The sequence below is a fragment of the Struthio camelus genome, chromosome 18, assembly GCF_040807025.1.
Source record: "Struthio camelus isolate bStrCam1 chromosome 18, bStrCam1.hap1, whole genome shotgun sequence".
Taxonomy (NCBI): domain Eukaryota; kingdom Metazoa; phylum Chordata; class Aves; order Struthioniformes; family Struthionidae; genus Struthio; species Struthio camelus.
In genome coordinates this window covers 645,188-671,863 of record NC_090959.1, presented here as the reverse complement: position 1 = coordinate 671,863, position 26,676 = coordinate 645,188, and the positions used below count along the sequence as shown (strand labels likewise).

At 39.0% G+C, this 26,676-nt stretch overlaps 1 protein-coding gene across 3 annotated transcripts in view; it reads right to left on the bottom strand.

The window, feature by feature from the left end:
• NCOA6 (nuclear receptor coactivator 6) overlaps positions 1–26,676 on the bottom strand; it is a 49,300-nt gene that overhangs the window by 5,814 nt on the left and 16,810 nt on the right. For all 3 annotated transcript variants that reach the window (XR_011135251.1, XM_068912128.1, XM_068912130.1), the window contains exons 7-15: positions 26,259–26,381; positions 23,789–23,917; positions 21,477–22,292; positions 18,190–18,336; positions 16,153–17,272; positions 9,023–9,144; positions 5,102–8,080; positions 3,013–3,081; positions 973–1,009 (exon numbers count right to left, since the gene is read on the bottom strand). Coding sequence is in view for 2 of the 3 variants with exons in the window: in XM_068912128.1 (XP_068768229.1) it covers positions 973–1,009; positions 3,013–3,081; positions 5,102–8,080; positions 9,023–9,144; positions 16,153–17,272; positions 18,190–18,336; positions 21,477–22,292; positions 23,789–23,917; positions 26,259–26,381 (5,542 nt within the window). In the remaining variant the exon portion in view is untranslated. The remainder of the gene's footprint in view (positions 1–972; positions 1,010–3,012; positions 3,082–5,101; positions 8,081–9,022; positions 9,145–16,152; positions 17,273–18,189; positions 18,337–21,476; positions 22,293–23,788; positions 23,918–26,258; positions 26,382–26,676) is intronic.

Sequence of the window (26,676 nt, the reverse complement as noted above, 5' to 3'; positions counted from 1 at the left end):
TTATCTTTGATAAAATTAATAGAGAAAAAAAGTTCATGTCAAACTCCGTCAAACAGATACAACTGCATGAAGATCCCAGTCGACAGAGAGCTAAATATATCTAAATATTCAATTCAGAGTCATTCCTGATCTGAGAAAGTAAACTGCATTAATTCCTTTAAAAAAGAAAATGCTTATTTCCTGATGATGTAATTTGCTCAATCGCTTCATTTGTCCTGGCTCATGGAATTATTCTACTCTGATTAGGACAGCACCAAAAACACAGCCAGTTGTGTTAGCACAACCATCAAAGACCTTAAATAGGTCTGCCATTATAGTTGCCTAGAGTAAGTTTAAGAGCTTGACTGTTTTAGGATATAACAGAAATAGATTTTGCAAGTTGTATTTTCTCCTGGACAGAACACAGCCACTTGATATTTGATCTTTACATTACTGAATGCCTTAATCAGGACAAGATGAAGTTTCTAGAAGGCTTTCCTATCAGGTTTTAGAACAGAGTAAACAAGCAAACTTTCTCCAAACAAGTCCGGAGAAAACAGCAAAGTAAGCCAGGTAACACTGCAAGAACAACCATCTTTCGGGAGATCAACTTTCAGAAAGCAAAAATTCACAAGATGGCTAATCTGTAGGATTTGGGGGGTGGGGGGGGTATTCTTTGGTTTGATTTCAAAAAATACCAAATGCTGGTACCATCAAGACTCTTCCAGGATGCGTAACACTCGGGCCTAAAGGGATACGAGGAAATACTGGCCAAAGTGTGAAGACAGATTAAGGAAAAAAGTTACCTTAAACTCTGTATTTCAGCAATGTTTTGAAACATTCAAGTAACCCAACTCCTTGACAGGAAAGAAAGAAAACAAAAAGAAGGAGTAAAAGGATTTTTTTGCAAATTGCGCAAATGATATAAAGCAAAAAGGACTTCCTCCCATGAAAGCTATATCTGTTCTGAATCTATATAAACTATCTCCTTACCTTTGACCAGCAACTACTGGAGCATTTGTTTCAAGTTCTACAAGAGAAAAAGATAATTTATAAGTCTGCTGTAGAAGTACATATCTGCTTACAAGGCATGGCTATCTCACATAATTCTCGTTATACATTAGGTCTGAAGAATAAACTTTCCATCTATTATTACTCTCAAGGCAAGTCAACCTAACTTATCAAAGGACGTATCACATTCAACCTAGTGTTCTTGCTGATTATGGCCTGCACCAGCTGAGACAGAAAAGTGTTAAAAGAAACCCTACAGAAGAGAAAACTGTAGAGGAATTTGCTGATAAGGGCTATTGCCCTCTCGCTTTCTTAATCTCTATTTCAGTCAGTTTATTCCTTCCAAAATTCCAGGTTTTATTAGTTTTTAAAACTTAAAAATACTAGTCTGGATATACTGCCTCACGTAAAATTTTGTTTAGATGTTTAATCCAACTATCTCCCAGAGCAATACCTTCTAATGAATTTTGAATGAAGGTGGGGAGATGAGGCCACTTGTTTGAAGCCCAGTTATACTTTGGCTGAATTGAAAAATTTCTCAAGAGATTATATGAAACGAGATATGCAATCTACCGTCTTTCTTTCTCTTTCACTCCCTCCCTCTCCTCCAGCCTCATTTTTGCATATACATATCAGGTTTCTTTTTGAATCTTTGCCATAGTAAACAACTTTCTTTTCTATCATATCGGATTTCTAATCTGTATTACTATCAGTTTTTCAGTTCTCACCATATCTACTAGATCCTCTGTGAGATGGAGCACCTACATGTAAACACAGTATCTCCTTTGAAAAACTGCCACTGATTTAGGGATTATTGTGATATCTGTCGGCTTGTAAAATCTTCTGTACTGTAATCTATCTCACTCTTAAATATCCTACAATATTTGGACAGCGATGCAAAAAACTGTGGCTTTGTCTTTAACAGCAGTTTAGTCTCTACAATTTTTCTATAATGTGCACCATGAACAAAGTTGTAAAAAGAGTAAGAAGTCCCCTTACGGACTAGTCCCCTTATTGTAGCCAATTCCTTAGATTTGTGTTCTTGGAACATTAGACTCTTCAGTGCAAGTATATGTATTGTTGTCTGGACGAAACAGGCCTCACTTGCAGTAACAAAAGAAAAAAGACTAAGTAAGCTAAAGTAAGAGTTACTCTTCTTCCTCCCCAAAATTTGAACAACAGGGAGAATATCCAACGGCCAAAAAAAAAAAAAAAAAAAAAAAAAATCCATCCTCCTCCCACCCACCCTCCCTGCAACTTCCTAATTGTGCACTGGCACAGTGAGATGTAGGCAACTTTGACAGGATGCATGAATGTCTTTGTTTAAATGGACATTTTACAAAAGTAATCTAATAATTTTTCTTTATTAAAGCTCTGCTTCTAATCACACTACAGGCAAATGGATGCAAGTGAGTCTTTTTACGTGCATCTCCACGTCTATCCACTTTCCTTGCTGATCTCGGAAATTGTTTTTTTAAAACATTTGATTGCTTAAATGATAACAGGCAGCAGTAACAAAAAGTCATCTGCTACAGTTCCGCTCTGAACAGGAAAAAAAAAAATTGGACTGGATTCTAAAAAACTTATGTTCCCAGAATGACTTTTGAAAATCTTTTCAGAACTGTTTCATGTAAAAGAAAAACTCTTATTTGCTGCAAACAAAACCTCCAAACTCAAACACACCATATCAAAAAAAGGTGGCCAATTTCCTTTATGAACTCAGTCCTTCAAGCTTGTGACTGAATATCCAAAAAACTGCCTTGGTGACTTTTTCATTTATATTACTTGTTCCTATACTGAATCTCCCACAAGGCTTAGGAAACTTTAAGCACAATGTTCCTAACAACAACAATAATATACCCTCCCCCCGCCCAAAAGATTAAAAAAAAAAACAACCCACAAACTACCAAGCATTTTAATGATCATTAAAAGCATTTGATTTTCTTTAAGCAATGCACTGTCGAGTAAAAAAATGACGACTTTATTTTCACCTATGTTCTGCTTTTCCAAAGTAAAATTTACCTGTTCTTTGAACAGTACTTTCTGATGTTGTAACTGAACTTTTTTTCTGGGCTAAGTGTTGAGAGGATGCTAGAACAGAAGTGGAGGAAAAAGCATTATTTTCAAAGGAAGTCACAAAAATTTTTTGTTGAGTGACGGAGCTGCTTTTACAAAATGGTGTATCTTACTACATTTTTACATTTACATTTTTAACCCACCCTCTACTCTCCCCCTGCTAACCTCCCCAAGCAAGTTTTAAAAAACCCTTTGGCATCTCCACCCCAAGCATGTTTTCCCAATCAGGAATAAATGATGAAATTTTAAATACCATAAAACAGATTTTTTTTAAAGGTAACAACTTATCATTAGACCTAGAAATCAAAGACCTAGAAACTAAGGAGTTTAGCCTCTCTTTCAGCTTAACGCTCATTTCAACAGAAGCTTTGAGGAAAAATAGCATCTTTGTTAATGAATCAATACTCTCACTCTTTCAATTAAACTGAAAGAGAGCAAAATATGTTCCAGAGGCTTCCGTGAAGTCCTTTGGCAATAAGATGACAAGACTTAACATTTCTTAGATTGTGAAGTTAAAAATAAGATGGAAAAAACAGCTCTCGTTAGGCACGTGTCTTCCAGTCTTCCTTTACGTGTGGTAACGAACTTACGAAGAACACAAACAACGAAGATGAGAAGTTGTATGCTCTTACGTAGATAAAGAATATCCACTTTTAAAAGCATGGCTACATTTCAAATGCTTACTTTATTCCTTCACTAGCTGATTGCATCTCCAGAACCCAGAAAGAAAGCACAACAAACTGTTAGCTTGCAATCAGAATTTTCCAACATGGAAACGCAGCTTGCTTCAGACTTGAGAATAAACGATTCCATACTCTTGATGCTGAAGCTAGATACCTAACCTCAGCTAACACATTCAGGAGTCATACTTGTCGACATAACTCACTTGACAATGCTGTACTCCATGCATATTAAAAAGAAAAAAAGAAGAAAAAGGTTTTTGTAATGCATATCGTTCCTATTTTCTAACTTTTTCTTACACACTAAGTCTAGCAGCAGCAAGAGCTCTTGCAAAGTATTATCACTGCTTGCTGTTAAAGTCTTACAGTCTTACGTCAGACTGCTTCTGTCAACAGCTTTTTCTTCCAACAAAATAGAATTCCTTCTGTGAAGCTCAGGTAAACATTTCCATTTTCTAATGCCATACTGTTAAGATATACGTCTAACAGCCACAGCGAAATTCACATTCAAGCTGAAATTCAATTCTGCTGACTTCTGTGGACTATGATTTTATTTTGTATGTCTAAATTCATGATATAAAGCACAATGGATATTCAGATAAATTACTTCAAGATTCATCGTTTATTTCCATACCGTTTTCAAGAGGTTACAAACAGCATAAAGAAGTGCCAGAGATGTCATAAATAAAGTCTGTCCAGATTTTTCAATTAAAACAGTAAAGGAGAAAAGAAGTTATTTTATGTAATTGGATGCAATTTACTCATAGTTGAATTTATAGGTGTTTCTTTGAAATGAGCATTTTAATTTTTCCCTAGACATAAGGTTTTTGGTTTTTTCTCATGCTGCATACTGGCGATACTTCATCTGTTTCCCTAGAGGGTTAACGTTATTGGAAGAGGGAACTAGTGTTATAACTAACTCACAACATCATAATTAAGTCAATATATTGAAATAAGTTACAAAAAATAATAAAAACACCCACATTCACTGGCAAGAACAAAGTATAAACAGCCATCTGCCAGTTTAAAAGAAGCCTTAAGTATTACTTTCATCATTGTTGATATATCCAATTTTCCTCCCTAACAGTTCTGTGAAAGTCACTTCTATGTTATTGCATCATATGTTCACACCAAATATTGCAAATGTAAGCAGTAAATGAAAACCGAGATAAAACAGAAATGTGAATTTTAGTGAAATACAAGCCCTTATAGTACTCAGATATTAGAAACAAAAAAGTAGATGTTAGTCTCGGCTAAACTGTCTATACTCTATTACGCTCATGGAAAAACGCACATCAAAAGTTTAAGAAAGCAATCTCATTTCTTCCATATAAGAAGGGTAGCAGTGAACATACCTGTATTTTGGAGCAGTTCCTGATGTGCTCCTGTTTTTTCCTCCACCAAACCAATCCCCATTTGTTCAGCTGGTAAACTGCCATGGTTACTACCATTAGTACTTGGTGTTGCAGGCGCAAGTTCTGGGATTCCTGGAGTGGTTACAACCGACAGTACGTTTGTAGGGGGAGTGTTTGTTGGTAAGCTTGGAGATACAGAAGCAGAAACAGCAGCAGCGCTAACACTCAGATTGCCAGGCCCAGAAGTGCTCTGTTTTATAAGACTGGGTGCTGGAGGTGTCACAGTCTTATTGTCCAATTCTGCTGGTGATTGCTCTGTTCCCAAATTATTTGGGACTGACATTTCTAGTCCCTGACCTTCTGCTTCTCCATCCAAAGCATATTGTTCTTCTCCTTTCTCAAGGGAGCCAGTGACTTTCTTGCATGCTTTAGTCAGCAAAAGTTGGCCAATCTTGTCTACTTTTCCCTTTCCCTTACTTGATGAAACAGGACTTCGTCTATTCCCAGATCCTGGACTACTTGTAAGGAGAGGTGAAACACCAGGTCCAGACGGCGTTGCAGTAACAGAACACTGGTCAGTTGTCCCACCGCTTTGAGAAGAAGCCTCATCTGGGCCAAAGTCTTTGACTTGTTGAGCAGGAAGATGTGGAGGAACATTTGAAGAAGTTGTAGCAGGAGAAGGCAGCTGAATAGGAGGCACCATTGGATTAAGAACCAGAGGCCTGCTTGCTGGAACATTAGAAACAGGGCTGCTAGATGATGTGCTAGGAGGAGCAGGCCCAGATGAGAATTTTATGTTCTGTGGTATATGCAAAGGACCAACAACTGCCACCGACTGAGGCATTAGACTAGAGTTAGAAGTTATTGGGGCTGCTGGAATCGTACTTGGTTGAGAGCCTTTCATAACCTGAATTATTGATGATGAGTTTATAAAAACGGGTGTAATAAACTGTGGCCGGGCATTAGACTGAACTGCTGACTGCCCCTCAGAAACCATAACTTTGTTCCCTACATTAGGCATTGTGACAACAGTAGATACTAATGTAGGTTGCAAGTGAGATGGCAGTTGTGCTGATGTATTAGCAGAAGAAGTAATGGGGTTTGAAGTTACAAAAACTGTTATCTGGTTGGGTGGTAAAGGAGCTGAAATTGAAGAAGAGCTGACAGGCCTTGGTATTACTGGAGGAACATTCTGTGTAACACTTGAGTTTATTTCTCCCAGTTCCTGGTGTCCTGGATTTGAACAGGACTCGTTATTTTGAGGCAAACTAAGTGAATTAGAAGGCTCTTTGTTAGAGGATGAATCTTGTAGCGGAGGAATGACAGCTATCTTCTTTAGTTCCTCCCCAGCAGGGACTATTGATGCCATTTCAAGACTAGTCAGCCCAGGCGGCTTAATGGTTACATTAGGAGCTCCAGAATTATCAAGAAGTTGACTTAAAGAAGTTGGTGCCTCCCTCATAGCTGGAGATACCATGGGTTTGCTTTCCTCCAAGCCAGGAAGCTTACTAGTGTCTAAGGACTGTCCATCTTTTTTCAACTGTTCTTCTGGAACCAACATTTTTACTTCTGGGGTAGGGACGCCTTTCAGTTCAATATTGGGCGGGTCTTTGTTACCTGGGACCCCTTGTGCATTTTGACACTCATTATCTTGAGGAACACTAAGGCTCTCTTTACCATCCTCAGGAATGCCAGTCATAACAGGTACAGAAATTGCAGGATTCTGATTTAGCATGCTATTATTTTGAAAACTTGTAGTCACAGGTGTTGGCAAAGAAGAGGGGCCAACCATCATATTTCTTTGTAATTCCATGCTCTGTAAGAGAGGTGGATTCTGCTGAGTTGTCAATGCTAACTTCGCTGCTTTTGAATTTTGTCTGCCAGGGCTTGGTGTGGTTTTCCTACTGGATCCAGGACTGGACCTTCGACTATTGCTCGGACTTGCTCTCTTTGTTCCTCCAGTATTGGTTTGCTTTCCTGAATTAATAACCACACCTTCCAATTTGTGTGGCTGTGGAGCAGCAAAACTAGACTGATTGTTAACTGTGAGATTTGACGGGGCTTGTCCAATGGCTTTCAGAGTAGTCGGATTAAGACCTTGCTGATCAAATCCTCTATTGAGATTAGGCCTGGGAGGTAAAGGAATATTAATTTGTGGAGGAAAAAGACCAGCTATAGAAGCATTGAGCCTTTCTGGAGACAAGCTTATTTCTGAAGGCTCTGTGCTAGGTGGACGGTTATTAGGAGTCTGAGGATAGTACGGCCTTGGGCTTGCTCTGTTTGGGGTTTTAGGCCTTGAAGTTTGCGATGGGGTGGCAACATTTGGAAAATGGTGTGCAAGAGCGCCAGGCAGAGAATTAGATTGCTGCTGAGGACTTGCACCTTGGGCTGTTGAAAGCGGGGATGGTCCAGGTTTGGGTCCAGTCATCATTAACTGGTTTTGTGAAACTACTAAATGAGACGTCAAATTATTCTGAGCTCCTGATGCTGGTGGGCCTTCAGCTCCACCTCCTTCGGGAAGGGAGGATACTGATGAAACCTCTCCTAGAGGTGAGCTGGAAGGATTCTGTACATTATCTTGATAAACCATTTTTCTTGCATTACTTCCCAGAGAAGGATTGCCTGGCAAGGAAATCCTCTGTTTATCAGGAGACGGAGGCACTGATCCAGGCCCTTGTAAGTTAACCATTACTGACATGTTACCGCTCTGCTGCATTGGCATTCGTTGAGCATCTGCATTCAGAGGCCCTCTCGGTGGATGAACTCCCTGTGGTACGGGAAGCCTGACTGATTTGGGATCCTGCTGCATCATAAGCATCATCATCATTTGCTGCTGCTGCGTCTGTGGTGGCGCCTGTGCCTGCTGTGGTGGTGGCTGTGGTTGCTGCTGCTGCTGTGGCTGAGGCTGCTGTGTATGTGGCATAAGTTGAGGTGGCATCTGCTGAAGTTGTCTTTGTTCCATCGGCTGAGATGGATAGCCTAAAAAGACAAGAGGATGCATTCAATAAATAAACAAATAAATAAACGGATCAGAAAAAGCAGAATTTCTGTGAGGAACTGCATCAGACAGACAGTATAGCCAGGAACCTGTTTATCTAATGCAAGAGCCACTTCAGTGAAACAGGTTTTACAAGCAAGAACAATGATTTTACTTAATTCTTAATAATATTTTCACTTAATGTATGAATGATTTGCAAGACATTTAACTGGGGACCTCTAATTTATCATATCAGCTACTGGCTATTACTCCGGTTTCATGCCACCCGAAGAAAGGCTCTGCAACTGTTTCTGCACATTTGGTTTTTTACTCGTAAATACAGAGTTAACTTTCAGTAATTAATTATCCCTCAAACAAACATAAAATTTTGACAGCCACTGAGAGACGTGCAGTAACAAGCCTGTTACAGATCTGACAGTTTCTAGCGTACAAAGTAGAATCTCCCACACATCACTTAACCAAAAAGTGCAATGAGTATGGTGGTAGGAACCACCCATGTGGCTTAAAACATGAAATATCTTTCCAGACTTTGGATGTAATCCTCCCTACATATGAAGAATAATTAGTAACTTCCATTTCTTGTTTCTAAACAATAAGCTATTGTTTAACACTCATAATTTTTAATGCACCAGGCCATGCTACAGCTAGAAATACAGGAATTTTTGTCAGTTATGTTATCCCTAAATACTTCTACCATATTCAACATGATATCAGTAGGATTATACAAGAGAACGTGGCCACACAAACTCATTTTGAGTTAATCCAAAGAAAACACTTAAAAAATGACACCAACTATTTAACTAGGAGAAAAAAAAAAAGCTTTAGTTTCGAAAGCATAAGAACACACACACAAAGTATTCTTGAAGATCGGTAAAAGCTCTATCATTATTACATTCAAATAATTCACATAAAAACCTTACTACCTGGTGGCCTACTTGCAAAATCTGAAAGTTTAGGGCCCGTATTATCTAAATTCATTCCCTGCTCTCCAGGCATTGATGACTGATCATTCTCTTCCAGGCCAGCTGGTCGTGGTTCTGAAGAACTGGAAGAAAAATAATTGCAATTAAGATACAACACCAACATCAGGGTTTCAATTCTGCTTCCATAATTCAGTACTCAAGCAACTCATTTTTAACACTTTTCACAGACCTCCAAGTAACTCAATGAAAATGCATCACTATCACCGGTATAACATGATAAACATGAACACCTAGCTCAGGTCTGCTGATGGTCACTCCTGTGCTTTAAACACTACTCAAAAGGAAACAAGTTGTCTGTTGACCTATTCATCCTAAACATATATGTTTTTCTTTGCTTCTACCTTGAACCCGAGTTTTATAACTACAATGCATATTCTAAAGACTATGTGTAAGACATAATTTTAAAAAATAAATAGGCATCCCTCTAATACCAATGTGACATCTATGAAGATAATATGATTTGGAGATGCATAGCATTTTATTTTAATGGTAGTCCCATGTCTTCGAGCAGAGTACCCAGAGGTAACCAACTCAAGAGTATATCAGTTCTCTATTAATGTCACAGCAAGGAATGCGTTGAGACATCAGATACTGAAGGTTATCTGCCAGAACACACAGCTTAGTAGGCTACTGAGGCTCTGTAACTGATGCTTTAGGAAATTCTGTAGGACAACTTAAGATCGCTCAGATTCAATGGCCAGTCCTTCCACTGCATCAGGACTTCTCCAGGCTTCAAAAAACCACATTCTATAGCTGTCAACATATTTGGCCAGAGGATATAGGATAAGGAGGGATGAAGAGTGAAAGACCTCATCAGCTGCATGAATCTATCAATGCTGTAGGGAGATGTAAGTAATAAAAGCTCCAAGTTAAAATTAAAGATATCCAAACAGGTATACTGCCAGAGGGGGAGAGGGGGAGGGGGGGAGAGGGGGTTATCCAGAAATGCCAAAGACAAAAGAAATTCCAGCAAAGCAAGAATTCTGAGTATATAAAGCTGGAGAGATCTTTCTTATTTAATTGTACTTGAGAGTAATAGCCAGCTTCTGGCATCTGTACAGCTGACAGGGAGAAACCCAGGCCTACTCTAGTGTCCTGTTAGCTACCTAAACAACGTTCAAAAAGTGCGTAGCTTGAAAGTATCTGAACTTCTGCTGGTCAAAAAAAAGGCGGGGAAAACAAATGAAGACAGAGGAAAAAAAAGCTAAGAAACAGGGCAAGCACAGAATGATTCTAAGCATTAGTAGCGAGCGGGAAAGTCTTGCCAAGAAAAGTATCTGGTGCTAAACCTTTTGTCTAATCCAGCCCATTGCCGTTTCTATGATGCAGTTTATGATGCCTCCCAGACAAATGGGGAAAAAAATTATGATGCAATTTATGATGCCTCCTAAACAAACGTGATGAAAAATTGGCAAAACCTGGGCTCTTACTTTAATAAGGTCACTCTCCAAGCACAAAACCTAAGTTTCTGGCCTCTGGCAAGCAATGGTTTGTAATAACATGCATGTCCAGTGGCGTGCTCCTCTGTTAATGCAGCCTAGCACTGAGGATACACCACCAATAAAAGCAGCCAAGCATACAGATACCCCAGGATCAATGTATTAGCAGCCAGAAGTGAAAGAAGAAAAAAATTCTGTCAACAGCATCTCCCAGAAGGGCTGTGGCCATTGACATAGGGCACACAGTGACTGCAACATGAACTGGAACAACAACCCAAAATTGTGAATACAATCTAAAATTGGTAATTTTGCCATTTATGATTTTTTTATCATAAGGGGGGAACAAATAAAAACACCACAGTTAAACATTAGATAAAAAGCTGATATAGAGCGTTACTGCACAAGTAGTTTTAACCTAGAAAACAGTATCTCGGTGCAAAACTAATTCTTAGAAAAACCTCTTGCTACACAGGTCTAACAGGGAAAAGTACAAAACCTTGCAAAACAGACCCAAGATTTTTGTTTTATAGCAAATAAAAATAGAAGTTATTGTAGGAACAACTGCTATTGTAATAGCTGGAAAATTTAAAGATACCTTAAATTTTGAATATAGCTGAAATTCACTGAGCTTATTTAACAACCAACAATCTTAAAAAAAATTCTGGATATGAGTAACAACCATAATGAGAAGTTTGTGTATGAGAGGGAGAAACAGCCCATATTTGTCATCTTCTCACATTGTTCTGATTTGAAAAAGAAATCAGCTGCAGATTAGTTACAGTATGGATTATCAGAGTTTCATATGTGAACCCTTTTGTCTAGCAGTTGGTTTCTGAAGCACTACTTCCAGATGTAAAATTCCTTTTCATTTCTTCTAAATGAAGAAATAAGACATGTAAAAATAAAGTTATAGTAAAGATGCAAGCAGACCCAGTCCTACTGACATGGTATAGTGCTCTGTGACAATTTTTGCTTTTGTACAAAGGCACTCATTCTCTCATGGCAAATTAGTTTCATTTGCCATAAGAGCTAGCAGGGGACTGTAATCTCCAGACCTACAGGTAAAAGCTTTCTCAATCTAGTTGACAAGACTAACCTCTAATGCTTCTTTGTCCTGTAATGCTGGCCACTGCCTGCAGATCATCTCTGCATAACATGCTTCACACTGGATGCTGCAAATCTGAACGTCAGCAATAGCAGTGGCTTTACAGAACGCAGTATTATTCCTAGTCTACCAGTATTTGCGACTTCAATGTTTCCCTGTGTGCAGACTATGAAACAAACGTTTGCTTGAGCATGTATTTTGTAGAACTAGCTGATGCATATTTTATGTACAATCATTTCATCTAACACCTCCTTTTTCCCTGTTCTACATCTCATTTCCTACAGTTTTCACAAGTTCGGAAAATAGACACGATGACTTTTAAATAACCTATGTATTAAAAAATTGAATGCTCAGTTGCGCAATAAAGCAAACCCTTATAACTATTTTTAAACTCTGCTGAACAAGCTTTTTCAGTAGTATACTTACCAAATTTACATTCCAATATGGGTTCAGTCTACAAACAATATTACTAATGGTACTTTTGCTGCTACATTATTACAATTCAACAGCAATTTCTAACAAAAAAACAGAAACATTTTTAATGTGCTTATGAAACAATTGCTTTTCCCATCAAGGTTTGCTGTTCTGAATTCTAAAAATCCTGAGCAAGAATTACAGAGAAAGTGCTGAGACTAAAAGCTTTTCATTTACTTCTGATGCAAAAGTAATTGATCCAAATCAATTTTAAAAGAATGAGCAATTTCAGGATTGGGAAGATGCAACACTCGCCTAACACCACCAAGAAAGGAGGCACGCAAGCGAGACAGGAAGATACCATAACTAGATTTACTTTGTCTGCACTACAGTTTCTCTCCTGCTAGAGAACAATCTCAACTTTCCTTGTGAAAAATACTCTAGGAAGATGCCACCCTTTTTAATCCTTCCACAAAGGTACTAGAGTGATTACCATAAAGTTGATTAAGAAACAAAATACTAATCTAGACCAGGTGACAAAATAACATTCTGCAAATCACAATGGTAAGAGAAAGTTCACTGAAAATGGTATAGTAAGTCCCAAACAGTACTTCCTTTGTTAAGTACAAAGGAAATCAGATTAAAAGCATTATTTAAGGGCTAGGCATTCTTTCTAACTGTCATAGCTCAACAGATGGGCTCTAATTTAGATTTGTTTTATTGTGAAAACTCTATAATAAGCAAATAGTCTTCTGAGGTTTTGTAAGCCCAGAGGAGAGCTTTATATATCCATTTGTTGACATTCCTAGGCTACACAGAAGCTGGGAGATCATCAGTAAGACGAAAGAAAACAAAATCCTAATAAGGCTTTTCTTTAATGATTAACAGATTTTCTTCTCAGAAGCGTGCCAACTCTTCCGCTCCCTCTGTATAATTTTGTTGTTCCTGTGGGAAGATAGCTACTTACAGCAGCAGTTGCTATTATTTTATTAGGATCTATTTAGAATTGAAGCGTCTTATTTTTACACATAGCACCCAAAAATATCTTTCTCTGACATAACTGTATTAAAACACCTTTTACTCAGTTTTACTCCTAGAAATACAATATCATTTTTCTTAGATTTCAGGCAAAAAGAACAGACTTTCCACGAAAAGTGCAGATGACTAATACTGACACAAGGATTGCATATTCTACTTTGCTGCAAGTTATCAGTAGCGCCTACCTGTTGCTGTTCGGCAGTGGCTATGCAACATGAACTTTTTTGATACAAAGAAAAATAAAGCATTGCTATAGTTTGAAAGACATCTAGAAAGCTTTGAATATGGTGTGCCACAAATGGGAAAACAGCTGCTTTGACACTCTCTGAAGAATTGTACTTATATATTGAAAGCAGAAAGATACATGCTGCCATACACCACAATAATCATGGCGCTACTGGAGAGAGTCCAGCGGAGGGCTACAAAGATGATGAGGGGACCGGAGCATCTCTCCTCTGAAGAAAGACTGCGAGAGCTGGGCCTGTTCAGCCTGGACAAGGCAAGACTGAGAGGCGATCTGATCAACCGTGTACAAGTATCTGAAGGGGGAGTGTCAAGAGGATGAGGCCAGCCTCTTCTCCGTGGTGCCCAGCAACAGGACAAGAGGCAACGGGCACAAACTGAACCACAGGAAGTTCCATCTGAACCTGAGGAAAAACTTCTTCACTGTGAGGGTGACAGAGCATTGGAACAGGTTGCCCAGAGAGGTAGTGGAGTCTCCTTCCCTGGAGATTTTCAAAACCCGTCTGGATGTGATCCTGGGCAATATGCTCTAGAGGTCCCTGCTTGAGCAGGGAGGTTGGACTAGGTGATCTCCAGAGGTCCCTTCCAACCTAAACCATTCTGTGATTCATTCTGTGTGTAATACTAGTTGTACTCTTTAAAACCGGACTGCAACCACGCTATATTACCTTGTGCAAAGTACTATGCCACAAGCGACTCTTGCCAAGTTATTGTTAATTGCCGATTCTCAGAGATCGGTACTATGGAGACCACAAACTAGTGGTGGGACTGTACAAATACTATTGCACACTTCACAGACCCCAAAGTTAAAAGTAAACTTTGGCTGCAAAGGCCAGGCACCTGAAGTTTTTGGAATGCCAAAATGAAGACACCTACACATGCTCATATACCGCCCTTTCATGTAACCAAAGACTAGAAAGACAGACACATCAACAAGTACTACCTTCCCAGCAGAATCCCTGCCCTGCTCCTTGCACACATGGCCCTGTTACAGGAACCAATCGTGGCTGTGTGCTATAGGAAACCCGGGTATGAAGGAGCACTGTCCTAGGCATTTCAGAAGTTGATGACCCAGAATGAGTAAGGTACTGCAAGAAGAGAAGAGATGGTGTCTCAGTTAAGGTTCCCAAGTCATTCCAAAGTTGCAGTCTACCCATGTTTTGGCCACTGAGCTCCTATATGGTTTCAGTCAAATTACGTTAACTTGTTTTTCACAGCTGGTCATTAACTGTGCACTCAACTTCTGAAGATATAGTCTGAAACCACAAGCCCGTTTTGCTGCATCTTTGGGCTGAAAGGCCACACTGTGACCTATACATACAGTTATATAGCAGGTATTTGAAAACCTTTGTTCAAGGCCTCTTAAAAATTAGCATGTTTTCCTGTACTTTCATTATGCTGGCTTTCTTCACCTTTAAGATGCAAGTAACAAAGTTCTCATTTTATACTAGCAGCACGAAGTCAAGCCAATTAAGGATTATTTAAAACTCTAAAGGATCCCTTGCTATAGATGATGCAAGTTCTTTTAGTCCAGAACTTAGAAGTCCATGAGAAAATTAGTTCCATCTTCACAAAGGAATCTCCATATTGTGCAGAAAATGCAGTATTGCTTAGTATTTGAGCACCACCACTCTTTGCACTGAATCAGATATCTGTCTCTGGAAATGGTAGCATACAGTTAAAATTAAAGATTTATAATGATTATTCAAAGGAGTGAAACTGGAGCCACATCAGCAACTTAATCTGCCTCTCCCCCATCCCTTTGTTTAATTATCTAACCTTGAAATTTGGATAATCCTGGGTTATAGTTTTCTGTGCAAAAATGCTCAGGTCTTTTCTAAAGTAAACTGTAACCTTGTCCTCCCCTCCCCCCTGCCCCGAAAATCCATTATGTGAATTCCAATCAACGTCCCTATGGTTCATCAGCAGGGTAAGAATAATTAGATACAGTAAATCTGCCTTTACCATTTTAGCTGGATAAAGGTATAGCAGTAGTAGTCTACGATTCCTATGCTGGTATTAGTAAATTATCAGTAGCAAACAGGTGCACGACAACTGGCCAAGAGAGTGTACGCTGATCAAAGAGGAATAAAGAGATTCAGCAATCTCGTATTTGCATCGAGCAGATGCTTCTGTTCATTTTCTCTCGATATTAACCCATTCGCCTCTTCCCTTGCAGGGATTTTTTTTTTCCCCCTCTAACCTCTCCCAGTTTCACTCTCCCTGGCCAGGTAGGCAGGCCGTGAGCTTGTTATCCCCATGACCAGGGAATACCAGATTTTTCCCTCCCTTCAACTCCTATTTGCAATTTCAACTTTAAAAAAAAAAAAAAAAAAAAATCAATTCCAGGCAGAAACAATTCAGGATACACATATACCACAGAAAACACTGCTCCAGCTTCCAAATCTGTACTGCATATATTTTATAGAGGCTTATAATTCTTCCGACAGTATTTCCCAACCTTTGGTTGCGGCTGTCAGGCTGCTTAGGAATGGCTACCCTCTTCCAAGCGCTGCAGAGCCATGCTTCCACTGACTTTTGAAACAATTTCTACGCCTCCTTTACCCAGCAAACGTGGCGAACATTCCGACATTGCTGTTTTAAACGTAATTATATAACAGACCTGGAACGTTCACAAGTTTTTCTTCATCCTGACTGAACTTTTCAATGGCAGATTTGCCACCGTGTTATCATTTAACTCTCAAAAAAATTCTGCTAGAATATGAAATATTACAGGTTCCTTCTCCCCACACACTTGCTGAAGAAACATTGATAGATTGCTTGCGGGCTTCCCCCCACCCCTTATGAAAACAATATAGTATTAAACCTACTTTGTTTGTTCTAGCTGTTGATTATTTTTTTTCTTCCTTGGAGGCTTCTTCTTCTTCGGCTTATTGGCATTCTGATTATTCTGTTTGTTGTTCACGCCAAAGTGTCCGGCAGATATATCGCTTTGTAGAAGGTTAACCAAGAGTGGGCTTGTGAGAGTGACATCTTTATTGACAGGAAAACCAGGATTCTGTCCGCAGGAAATTTGATTCCCATTTGGTGTTCCACTAAATGGGGTATTGAAAGGCAGCCCATGTCCAGAGAAATGACTCCCCGAAGCATTGCTGTTTCCTTGGATTGCTTGCATATGGGAAGGTACCATATTTGGTTGCTGCACAGGAACATCAGGTAACATCTGTGTCAAGTTCACATCATTACTTGCTGTAGTAGTAGTATCCCCAAGCTGCTGAGATATGTGGGGGCCAGGTCCAGTAGGTCTTAAAACTTGCCCTTGAATTCCCATAACCTGAGAAGGATTACCATTCACAGGGCCTTGCTGTGCCATCATCTGCCCACTGAATTGCACCATGTTTCCTTGCATGTTTGGGGTTGGTCCTCTCATCAATTGAGCTGGCCCCGTCATAACATTGGACTGGTTTTGGGTACTAAAAGGCTGTTTATTTCCTTGCATCTGAGTGGTCATCATCTGTTCCATCATTGAGTTTTGCTGTAACAAGACCTGGCCTTGAGGTCCCATCATCTGATTGTGTGTAGACATCATCTGTTGTCCCTGCTGGGGAATCATCTGTTTTGGTGGGGTCATCCTTTGAGGCGAAGGACCAAGATTTTGGTTTTGTGGTGTTACCATCATTTGGCCTTGCGGCATCAGTTGAGTTCGAGAAAGTATCATCTGGTTTTGAGGGTTCAGTGATCCCTGAGCCTGAATGTTCACCATCTGCCCTTGAGAGGATACAATTTGCTGATGCATTCCCATAAGTTGAGACTGTGGTCCTTGCTGAGGCTGTCCCTGCATATTGCCCATGTTAACTTGTGGCACCCCACTAGCACCAGTCTGCTGGTTATTCATATTTCCATGAAGTCCCATTAGATTGGTCTGCATCATATTTGGTGGGCCGTGTGGTGCTTGCATCTGATTTTGAGGAGGTCCAGACCCCTGGCCACCTTAAAAAGATTGCAAAATACAAATTAACTGGAGCAGTATAAAAGCTTAAAAAATGCTTGATGTTCAGTAAGAACCCCAAATTCATTTTCTTTCCTTTTCCAATGAACTGGGACATCTGACACATTCGCCCCTGTGTGCTGTATGTTTTATGCTACAGGCAAAAATGTTCGCGGTCGAAATGGATGATCAGAATGGCACTTCTGAAAAGAAATATTTTGACCAGCACTCACATGTGCATCCCACTGCAGAAGACATCACAGAAGTCAGTCATAACCTATGAGTTTAAAAATATGCCAGAATATCATCTAACTCAAGAGCATATTTTAGTTCCCAAGTAAAATAAGCTTCAAATATTGAGGATATTTTATAATGGGTTATAAAATAAATCAAAATATATATACACATGCAATATTGATGACATGACATTATCAGGAGGAAGAGCTAATGATAGGATTGTTAAATCGAAACATTTGTGAACTCAAGACTACATTTTTACAAGACTGCTTGGAAGCAGATTTTAAGGCTTAAAGGTACTAAAACAATCTTTTCAAATTAGAGCACAATTATTTTGTCTTTCTACCTCTGACATAAACACTTTTGTTTTCTCTGGGCAAGAAGTTCTTTTTCCATTACACCTATGTTACTCCTAACAATTTCTAAGCAGATACTTCTGGATCCCAGTATCACTGTGCTAAGCAATAAAAGCTGGGTTCTCTGAAAAAACACGATCAGTCTCCTGCTTTTCTTTTCCTCGTTTAGTGACAAACGGACTGTACCTCTGCAGCACTCCCACCCCCAAGTAGCTACAACTGCCTCTTACTGGCAAGAATTTGATGTTTTGGTGTCTGTGTTACACAAAGAGCCATAACCTTCTACAACAAACAAAGAACTGAGGAATAATACATTCAAAACAGACCTGCATGCTGCACATTTTGGCTGGCCTGTAGTTGCGAAGCTCCACTGTTCACTGGTGTTCCTGGCGCTGTGGAAGGCACCTGACTTTGCATAAAGTTCTGATTAGCCTGGCCTGCAGAGAACCCAGGTGGAAGGCGCTTGGGCATTCCTTAACACAAGAATTTGTTTATTAGTAGTGGGGAAAAAGGTGGGGGGGGGGGGGAAGGAAAACATGTAATAGCATTATAAGAGGAAGAACGCCTTTAAGCCCGTACTGTCACATTAGCAAGGCAGGTTTTAGGTAGAAAAGTGTTTTTTCCCCCCAATACATGAAAACCAGTGAAGACAGAATTTATAGTTCCTGTCTATGCAAAAAGTCTGTATAACAAGTTACTATGACCCAGTTTAAACCATAATTCTGTTTCATAGCCTGAATACAAAACTAATCCCACACAAAAGGAGAGAAGCCTGTGCTTGATTTTTTAGAAACTGGACATTAAAATAAGCTTGCTATTTTCTTGCTTTCTATTGCATCTCTCATGTAATCAGACCCTTAACCTACTCCATGTATCCATATGCAAAAATCTTGCATTTTTGTCACGATGGTGGACTCTTCTCAACAAGGACCCTCAGCATAATGCACTGCATACATGCTTTTTAGTGCTTCGTTGCACTACTACTGCATACACACACAAAAACCTCCTAAACCACAGTGAAATGCAACGTTACTGCTTTCCTTTATCTCTACTCATTCACACAAACAGAAGTGCATTTAACTATACTGCTAATTGTTAAGTTTTCTCTACCCGTGGAATGAACGTAATGATTTGTCTCATTAATTTTTCAGCATGAAAAAATATCACCCAATATACAAACTTAGAAGAGATTTATTCTCAGGGAACCAACTCAACTTGATCATGTGTATTCTTTCAACTGTGGGAATTAGTGAGTTTATTATTCAGAGTTAGATTATGACTACATAATCTCCCAGGTTATGAGAGCACAGTGCTTTGCTACTAATAGAGAGTCCAGAATGGTTGTTGCACATCACAGGTTTGTTCAAGTAACCCTGCTAATCTTATTCCAAGAGCAAGTAATTCTATCAGGCCCGTATAAGGCACAACATCCACACTTTGACATATCAAAACGCCACTGCTGCACTGGGACAAAGAGCCGAAGTTTCACTGTGCTTCTGCCTATCCATGTGAGAAGCAGCATAAACTGCTTTAACAGAACACACTCCTTTTTTTGACCCACCATCAAGCTACATAGGTAGTGCCACAGACCTAGAAGAAACCTTGCCTTCCCTTACTTTTCCGATCCATTATGAAGTGTCACAAGTTGACCTTAGTACTCTCCAGAGTTACAGCTTTCTTGCATGCTTAACTGTATTGCGTCTGTTAATTAAAGCAGTTTTAGGTCTATAATTAAATATTTAAAGACAATCAAATTCATAGGTCAAACATAAGATTCATCTGCAAATATGGAACAAATACTTTTTCAAACATCACATCACAGGACTATAGATTTGCTTCTGCTAAGCTTTTAGGAAAGTTCTGAACATAGGAATACTTGAACTGAGAAAAGAGAAGTATTAATTTGACCTATTCTAAATTTAATACAAATTTCCTTTTGCTAAATTACTAGGTGAAATGGAAACTGAACGTATTCATTTCTACCAAACCTTTGAAACGCAGGATGGCTTAAAATGGAAAGATCTCAAATTACAACTTAATTAGGGTATCAATTGCAGCAAAAAGTGAGCAAGGACAAATACCAGACAAAAACCCCAGCAAGTGAAAGTCAACATGGCTTTCCTGAAATCAACAGAATCCTGCCTTTTTAAAACAGTCGAGGATATAGCTCACAGCAGGGTTACAGATTTTCCCAGTAAGGTCTACCAAATGACATATTTGGTAGTTTATTGGGAGGGCTATTTTTAACTAAAAAAAAGTAGTAACTTTAGAAGTAACTTGAAGAAAAAGTAGTATTTTGTTTGTAGTAGGTTTACATCAAAAAAGGAGAATACAGAGCAAGTGAAAGTCATGTTTATGATATCTAGAGAAAATGATTCCTGAGCAGGGTCATGAGGCTGGTGAGGCAAAACTGTAAGGAAGTGCAACATCTCAAATAATAAATCACTGTTTGCAGATGGAGACAAGAGAAGATATACCAAGTACAAGGTGCAGGCAGAACCTAAGAACAGGCTGGAAGAAGAGAACCCTGAAACTGAAAGAATTCATCTGAACGAGGGAAATGAGATGCAAGGTACAAACAGTGAAGACAAGACACTCGTCTAGATCAGTAAATCAGGAAAAGGGCATTCCTCGCTGCTTTTAAGACAGATTCCAGATATACAATGTGAGAAAACAGGAAACTAAAATACATAGTACTGTATGCATAGGTGGACAAAAAGTATGGCTCATATTTTATAAGGAGATAAAGGAAATATTTTGAAAATAAAGACTTCAAAGCATTAGCAACATGGGACTCAGAGCAGCCGTTCAAGAGAAAGATAAAGAAATGAATGTTTAGAGAGAGAAGCGCTAAGAATCTGGCACAGAACTATAAAAGCCTCGAGGAAAGAAGACAAGGACACAAAAGAGACCTTGGGATTGACAAATGAAATTCTTCCATTGTTAGAGAAGCCTTCTGGGAGTAGTGAGGCAAAGATGTGAATACAGAAGTCCAAAGAGAAGACAGCCAATGGGGTAAATTAAAACATCCCTTGACCTCTTCATTTTAGAGCAGAGAGTACAATAGTATGGCAGTAATAGCTCTTTCCTCCTTTATATTGGAAGAAACCGATGACAAATGAAGGGATGGTCAGGAGGAGCAACATCCACAGCATAGGAAGGAAGATGCAAAATAATGCCTCCCTTCTGTAGCAGATATGTAATGAATATAAGCAGTGACAGAGGAAGTTGGAGAGAAGGAAAATATTCATTTGCTCTTACTTCTCTCTAACAAAAAGGAAAAAAAGAAAAAAGAAAAAAATCCACCCATCCCAGAACATCCTGAACAACGGAAAAATAGTCAAGAGGATGACTACGACTCAATCAGGAACTGCATACTGCAATTTCTGCAGTGGCCAAGAGTTTACTTATGAGTTATAGCTGTAACTCTGCACAATAGATCTAGGCAGTAGAACTGAAGCAACACTGATGTTAATTCACCCATACCCACTTCATATACAGACTTCATATTTATTCTCTTTTTAAAGGATCTTTTCAAAAGCAACAGTAAAATGAGTTCTAGCTTTTTCTTTTTTTCCTTCTCTAAATAACAGAAGATCTCGGTACTTCTTACCTCCTAAGCCAGGGTGTAAACCTTGTGGACCCTGGTTTTGTTGCTGCATCACCATGAAGTTGGGGGGTACATTCCCTTGTTGCACCATAGGATTACGGCTAGGAGAACTGACAGGCTGTTGAAATCCCTGGGGAAGTGTGCTACTCTGGGGAGGCCTTGGTCCCATCTGCTGCTGTGTTTGGTTAACTGTTGGAGATGATGCAGGAGATCCCTGCTGGAAGGAGGAGGGAGAGGAAGCAGGAGACTTGCTGGTCAGGTGGGGTTGCTGTAGTGGTGTAGGAACCCGTGAGGGCCCTCCCTGAAGTGTTTTCATTTGAGGAGCAGTAAATTGGCCAGAACTGCTCATTTGGGGAAAGTTTGAGTGAGCCTGGGAAGCTTGCTGGCTTCCAAAAGGATATGGAGGTGGAGGGTGGGTAGGAGTTTGTACTGTTGCTAAAGATGGTCTTGCTTGAAGTTGCTGCTGCATTTGTCCAGGCAATGGGGCCTTTTTCCATCCCTGGTTTACTGTCAATGTACCCAATGCTCCCTGGGTTGGAGGAGGCTGAAGTGCTCCAGAAGGAAGCTGATTCCAGCCAGGGGGAACTGGAACCTGTGCTGGTGAAGTAAATGAAGGTCGAATACCCTGCTGTGGCTGCTGATGTGGCTGGGGAGGACGTGTCTGCAACTGTGGCTGTTGCTGTAGTTGCTGAAAGTTGGCCGAGTTCATTTGCCTGTTTACAGGAACTGATTGCATTGAATGGAGCTGCGGAGCTAAAGATCCAGATGGATGATTTTGCTGCTGGATATTTAGCCCAGATAAGAGTGGGTCCATTGCATCTATTAAAATAGCAAAAAGAGTAAAAAAAAATAAGTAACCTACTGCAGACAAAAACCACCAAAAACCAAGAAAGGGTAAATTGCTTGCTTGCATTTGCTCTCTCTGCTGACACCGAGGTCAAACAAAAATACACACTCCAGTGTTCCGATTTCTCCAAGATATAGAACAGGTAATGCTCTAAAAAAGTTTTCAGAATTTCTGGGAACCCTAGGAAGCTAGGTTACATGAGTTTATAACCTCCACAATAGAACACGATAGCTCCAAAGCACTTGTTCCTACAGACAAATGCACGTCCTCTATGCACTCATTAGGGCCAATATTCCTACCCGCTAAAAGAGTGGTATAATGAGGAATTAAGACAGTATCATAAACTAGCATTCCAAAAAGAAAATGCTGCAAGTGTTCTTTTCATCTACAAATTCTGCAGAGAGTTCAAAAAGTTGGTAAGTGTTACCATTGTCTTATGAAGGGACAAGTCATAACCCATCACTTCTTCAGCAGTCCCAGATACAAATAGCTTGTACTGGTAGAATCGGGAACCTCTGAACATAACCTCCCTCACCCCCCCAACCTCAAACTTCTAGTTTATTTACTCCTCTGGAAAAGCTCAATCTGGTGCATTTCTTTCTGACTGAACACACCTGCCTCATTCAACCAATCCTTTTCTTAACTTCATCTAAACGTAAAGCTCAGTCATTGTGTAAGTTCACTGCAGTAGAATAAGCTCCTCAAAGGCACTGTATTATACTATGAAGTACCAATGACAATACCGGCAAATCACAACACTTCTACTGCAAAAAGGTACTGCCACTGCTCAATGCCTCTGAAAAAAACCCCAAACAAATAACCTGGTGACTTCTTTAGACACCTAAGCTATTCAGATAGCAGCAACATCCTAGCGTGGAATCACAGAAAGCAGGTCCAGAAATCCTAGCGTGGAATCACAGAAAGTAGGTCCAGAAGGGACCTAAAAAAGGTGACTGCCTAAAAACAGGATCAAACACACCTACACCTTTCCTGGCAGACATCTGCATGTGCTTGTCTTCCTTCAGCCAAGTCCCTCTTCTGAAAGATATGTAGTACAATAGACCAAAGCAGACACACCTGTACAATCAAAAATTCATCCTTTTGATAATCTCAGAAATGAGACTGTGAATGAACAGCAAATAAAGGCGTTATTCCAGCACCTGAGGTGCAGATAAGCTCTTGGTCATTAAAACAAAAAAACAAAACAAAAAAAGGCAAGCTTTTCTTAACAATTACAAAGCTTTTCAAAAGAAGAAATTACCAGATTATGATTTTTTTGTTCGTTTTTGTTTTTTTCCCCCCCACATAAGGGGCAACTACCAGAAAAGGCATTCACTTATGAGTCCACTCTCAAGCCTGTCAGCTGGGGGGGAAAAAAAAAAAAAAAAAAAAGGAAGGAAAAAAAAAAAGAAGAAAAATTCAAGAACATCTTCAGATAAAGGTCAGCGCTACAACTAAATTTTACTACCTGGCTGTGAGGAAGGTCGAGGTGTTCTTGGCTGCAGCTCAGTACTAGCACCACTTGCCACCATAGAGGACTGTACATTTCCACTCTGGGACATCATGACGGCTGCAGCATTGCTCATTCTTATTAAACCTTAAAAAAAAAAGAAAAAAAAGAAAAAATAAGTTATTGTTAATTCTTGCCAATGTTACATAGACAGGAGATAAAAATTTTATTTGTTAAAAAAATCATCTCTTTAGACTTTAAGAACTGTTCCTCCAAAACATGGATCTCTGCCTAGAGCTTAGATTCTCTGGTACAGAATAAACAAGTTACGGTTAAACTGAAGCTTTTCCTAAAGGCACTAGTAGGATCCCTCTCCTCTCCTCAGTTATCTATTCTCACAAAATTCACAAAGTAGTTTTTCTTTTAGGACCTCCTTTCATGAGGCAGTAGTTAAAGTGGTTAACAAGTACTAGAGTTATTTGTGAAGCTGGGAAAGGAAGACAAAAAAAACCCAGCACAGTCATGCAAATCCAGGTTTAAAAAAAGTCCTAAGTTACAATGGGCACTCATAACACCACTGATGACATGATTTAATGGTAATATGAGAAAGCTTTATACTGGAGACTGATACCAGAGTGATGAACATTTATGTACAAAGTAGATTAAATAAGAGTGCTCAAAGGTGAAAACTCGACAAATTTTAAAAACTAATTCACAGATAACTATCTTACTGAAACTTTCATTCAGCGATCACATAGTTTCTTATCTGTGACTTTTGTACTTTTACCAAGTAGTTCTGTCATAAAGCTAGAACAGAAATAAAATTGTGACTTCAACTCCTTAATTCAATACTGAAGAAAAAAAGATAACCCTTTCATACTTTTAGAGTAGGTGAATAATTAATATATTCTCCTCTTATTTTTTGTATTCATATATGTTTTGCTAAATTGCTGATGAGAGGTAGAAGGTAAAAGGACATGATAATCAAGTTGCAAGCCAGCGGCAAAACATAGCCAATATGTGGGATCTGAGTTCTGCAAAATTCCATCTTAATTTTTGCAGCCGATATACCTTTCCTGTATGGCAAAATTTCTTAAATTTAACACGTTAGCTTGACATGTTTCCCTTCGCAAGGCATCAAATTCAATCTTTCTGCAGGATGAAGCTGAAGTAAAGTAGCTCCAAAGAACCATCAGTGACAAGCAGAGACTGGAGGCTGTCCTGTTTTCCAAAACCCACCACATCCACGGAGGAATTAGGAGTGGGAAATCAAATCCATTGTTCTTAAAAAAGAGACAGAATCCCTACAGTAGGAGAACCTTTAAAAAGGCTATAGAAGGAAACACTACCTACACATTAATTCTTTGAGGCTTTAGTCCCATGTCTGACTTGTCTCTAAAGTCTTCAAGTGACAAGTTTGTATCGAAGTTACACATGTACTAAGGCTTTGCAAAATCTGACACTAGGGAGTAATTGAGGTGTTGTGTAAGAGAAAAAATTCATCACTTCGTTTATACAGGCTGCTATTTTGTAGAATGTTAACCTGTTGGAAAGTGGGCAGGAAATGATCACCACACAGAAGAGCAGAGCAGCCATTTTCAAAGAAAAAGTTTCTTTAAATGTTTTACATTCTTGGTTGATTTAACTACTGTTTAATCATATTTCTCTTCTAAAGAGGTAAAACATCCTTTTCATTTATTCCTATAAACAGCCACACACGTATCTTAAATTATTCTGTCAAAAAAGGCTCCTAGTTTTCCAATTGCATCAAATCCTATATACTGAGATACTAAATAGTTTGCTTTGCCTTACGATTCAGCTATGAAAATGAATTACAAAGTAGTTTTCTTTTAGCTCTTTATAAGTCTAAGGACTTCTGTAATTAAAAAATTACTTATCATGAACATAAGCACACTGTTCTCAATGTTCAAAAAGTGTATGATGATTGAATAAGATCAGACCTCAAAAGCTTACTAAAAAATAAAAATAGAGACTAATAGTAATGACAGTGTCCTGTCCTTCCCCTAATTATAAGGGATTTCAAGTAAAGTAGATTATTATTGTACAGTGAATGCTTATGTTCTTTTTCATAAAGATGGCCAAACACAAAACTGCTGTGATAATCTGTGAATGTTTCAAAATGAACTCACTTTAGTAGGCTCACATGATTTTTACAGCCTTTGTGTAAGAAAAAACATATATACACACACACACACGTATATAAACAAACATCTCTCTCTCTCTCTATATATATATATATGTATATTCATATGTATGTATCAGATGTTTGCAGAAAGATATGCAGCCAACCATTTACCTTATGTGATATGGAACATTGTTTGACAGTACAGAAACAAGAGCAGACACAAATTAAAATGACAATTATGCCACTGCTAACAATAGTTATTATAAGCAGTAAGATTCTACGATCAGCTTAGTTACAGATTCCAAAGTGTATAAAGCTGAACAATTAAAAAATGGAACTTACCTTGGCCCCCTTGCATGGGAAATCCTGTTTCCATCCGTACAGAACTGTTTGCTCCCAGGGGCCCATTGATTCGGACATCTTGGCTTCTATTTTGAGCTAAAGCTAAATTGATAGCACCTTCCCCTAAAGGTAATAAACAATTGGGGAACTGAATAATATTCAGGATAGGAGAATAGAGACATTTTCAAAGTGACATTTAAAAAGATGTCAAAATAGAAAGGCCAAATTTTACCAAAAAAAATATAGACTTTAGAAGAGAAACACAGTTATGCATCACATTACTCTTCCTTCTGGATTACAGTTTTAAGAAGAACAATCATCACGACAAGCATTAAATGACCTCAGTTTCATTCTGAACTTGAAAAAGTATCCAGGGTGGGATTTTAATTGTGAAATCCACTGAAAACGTGCTTTTAAG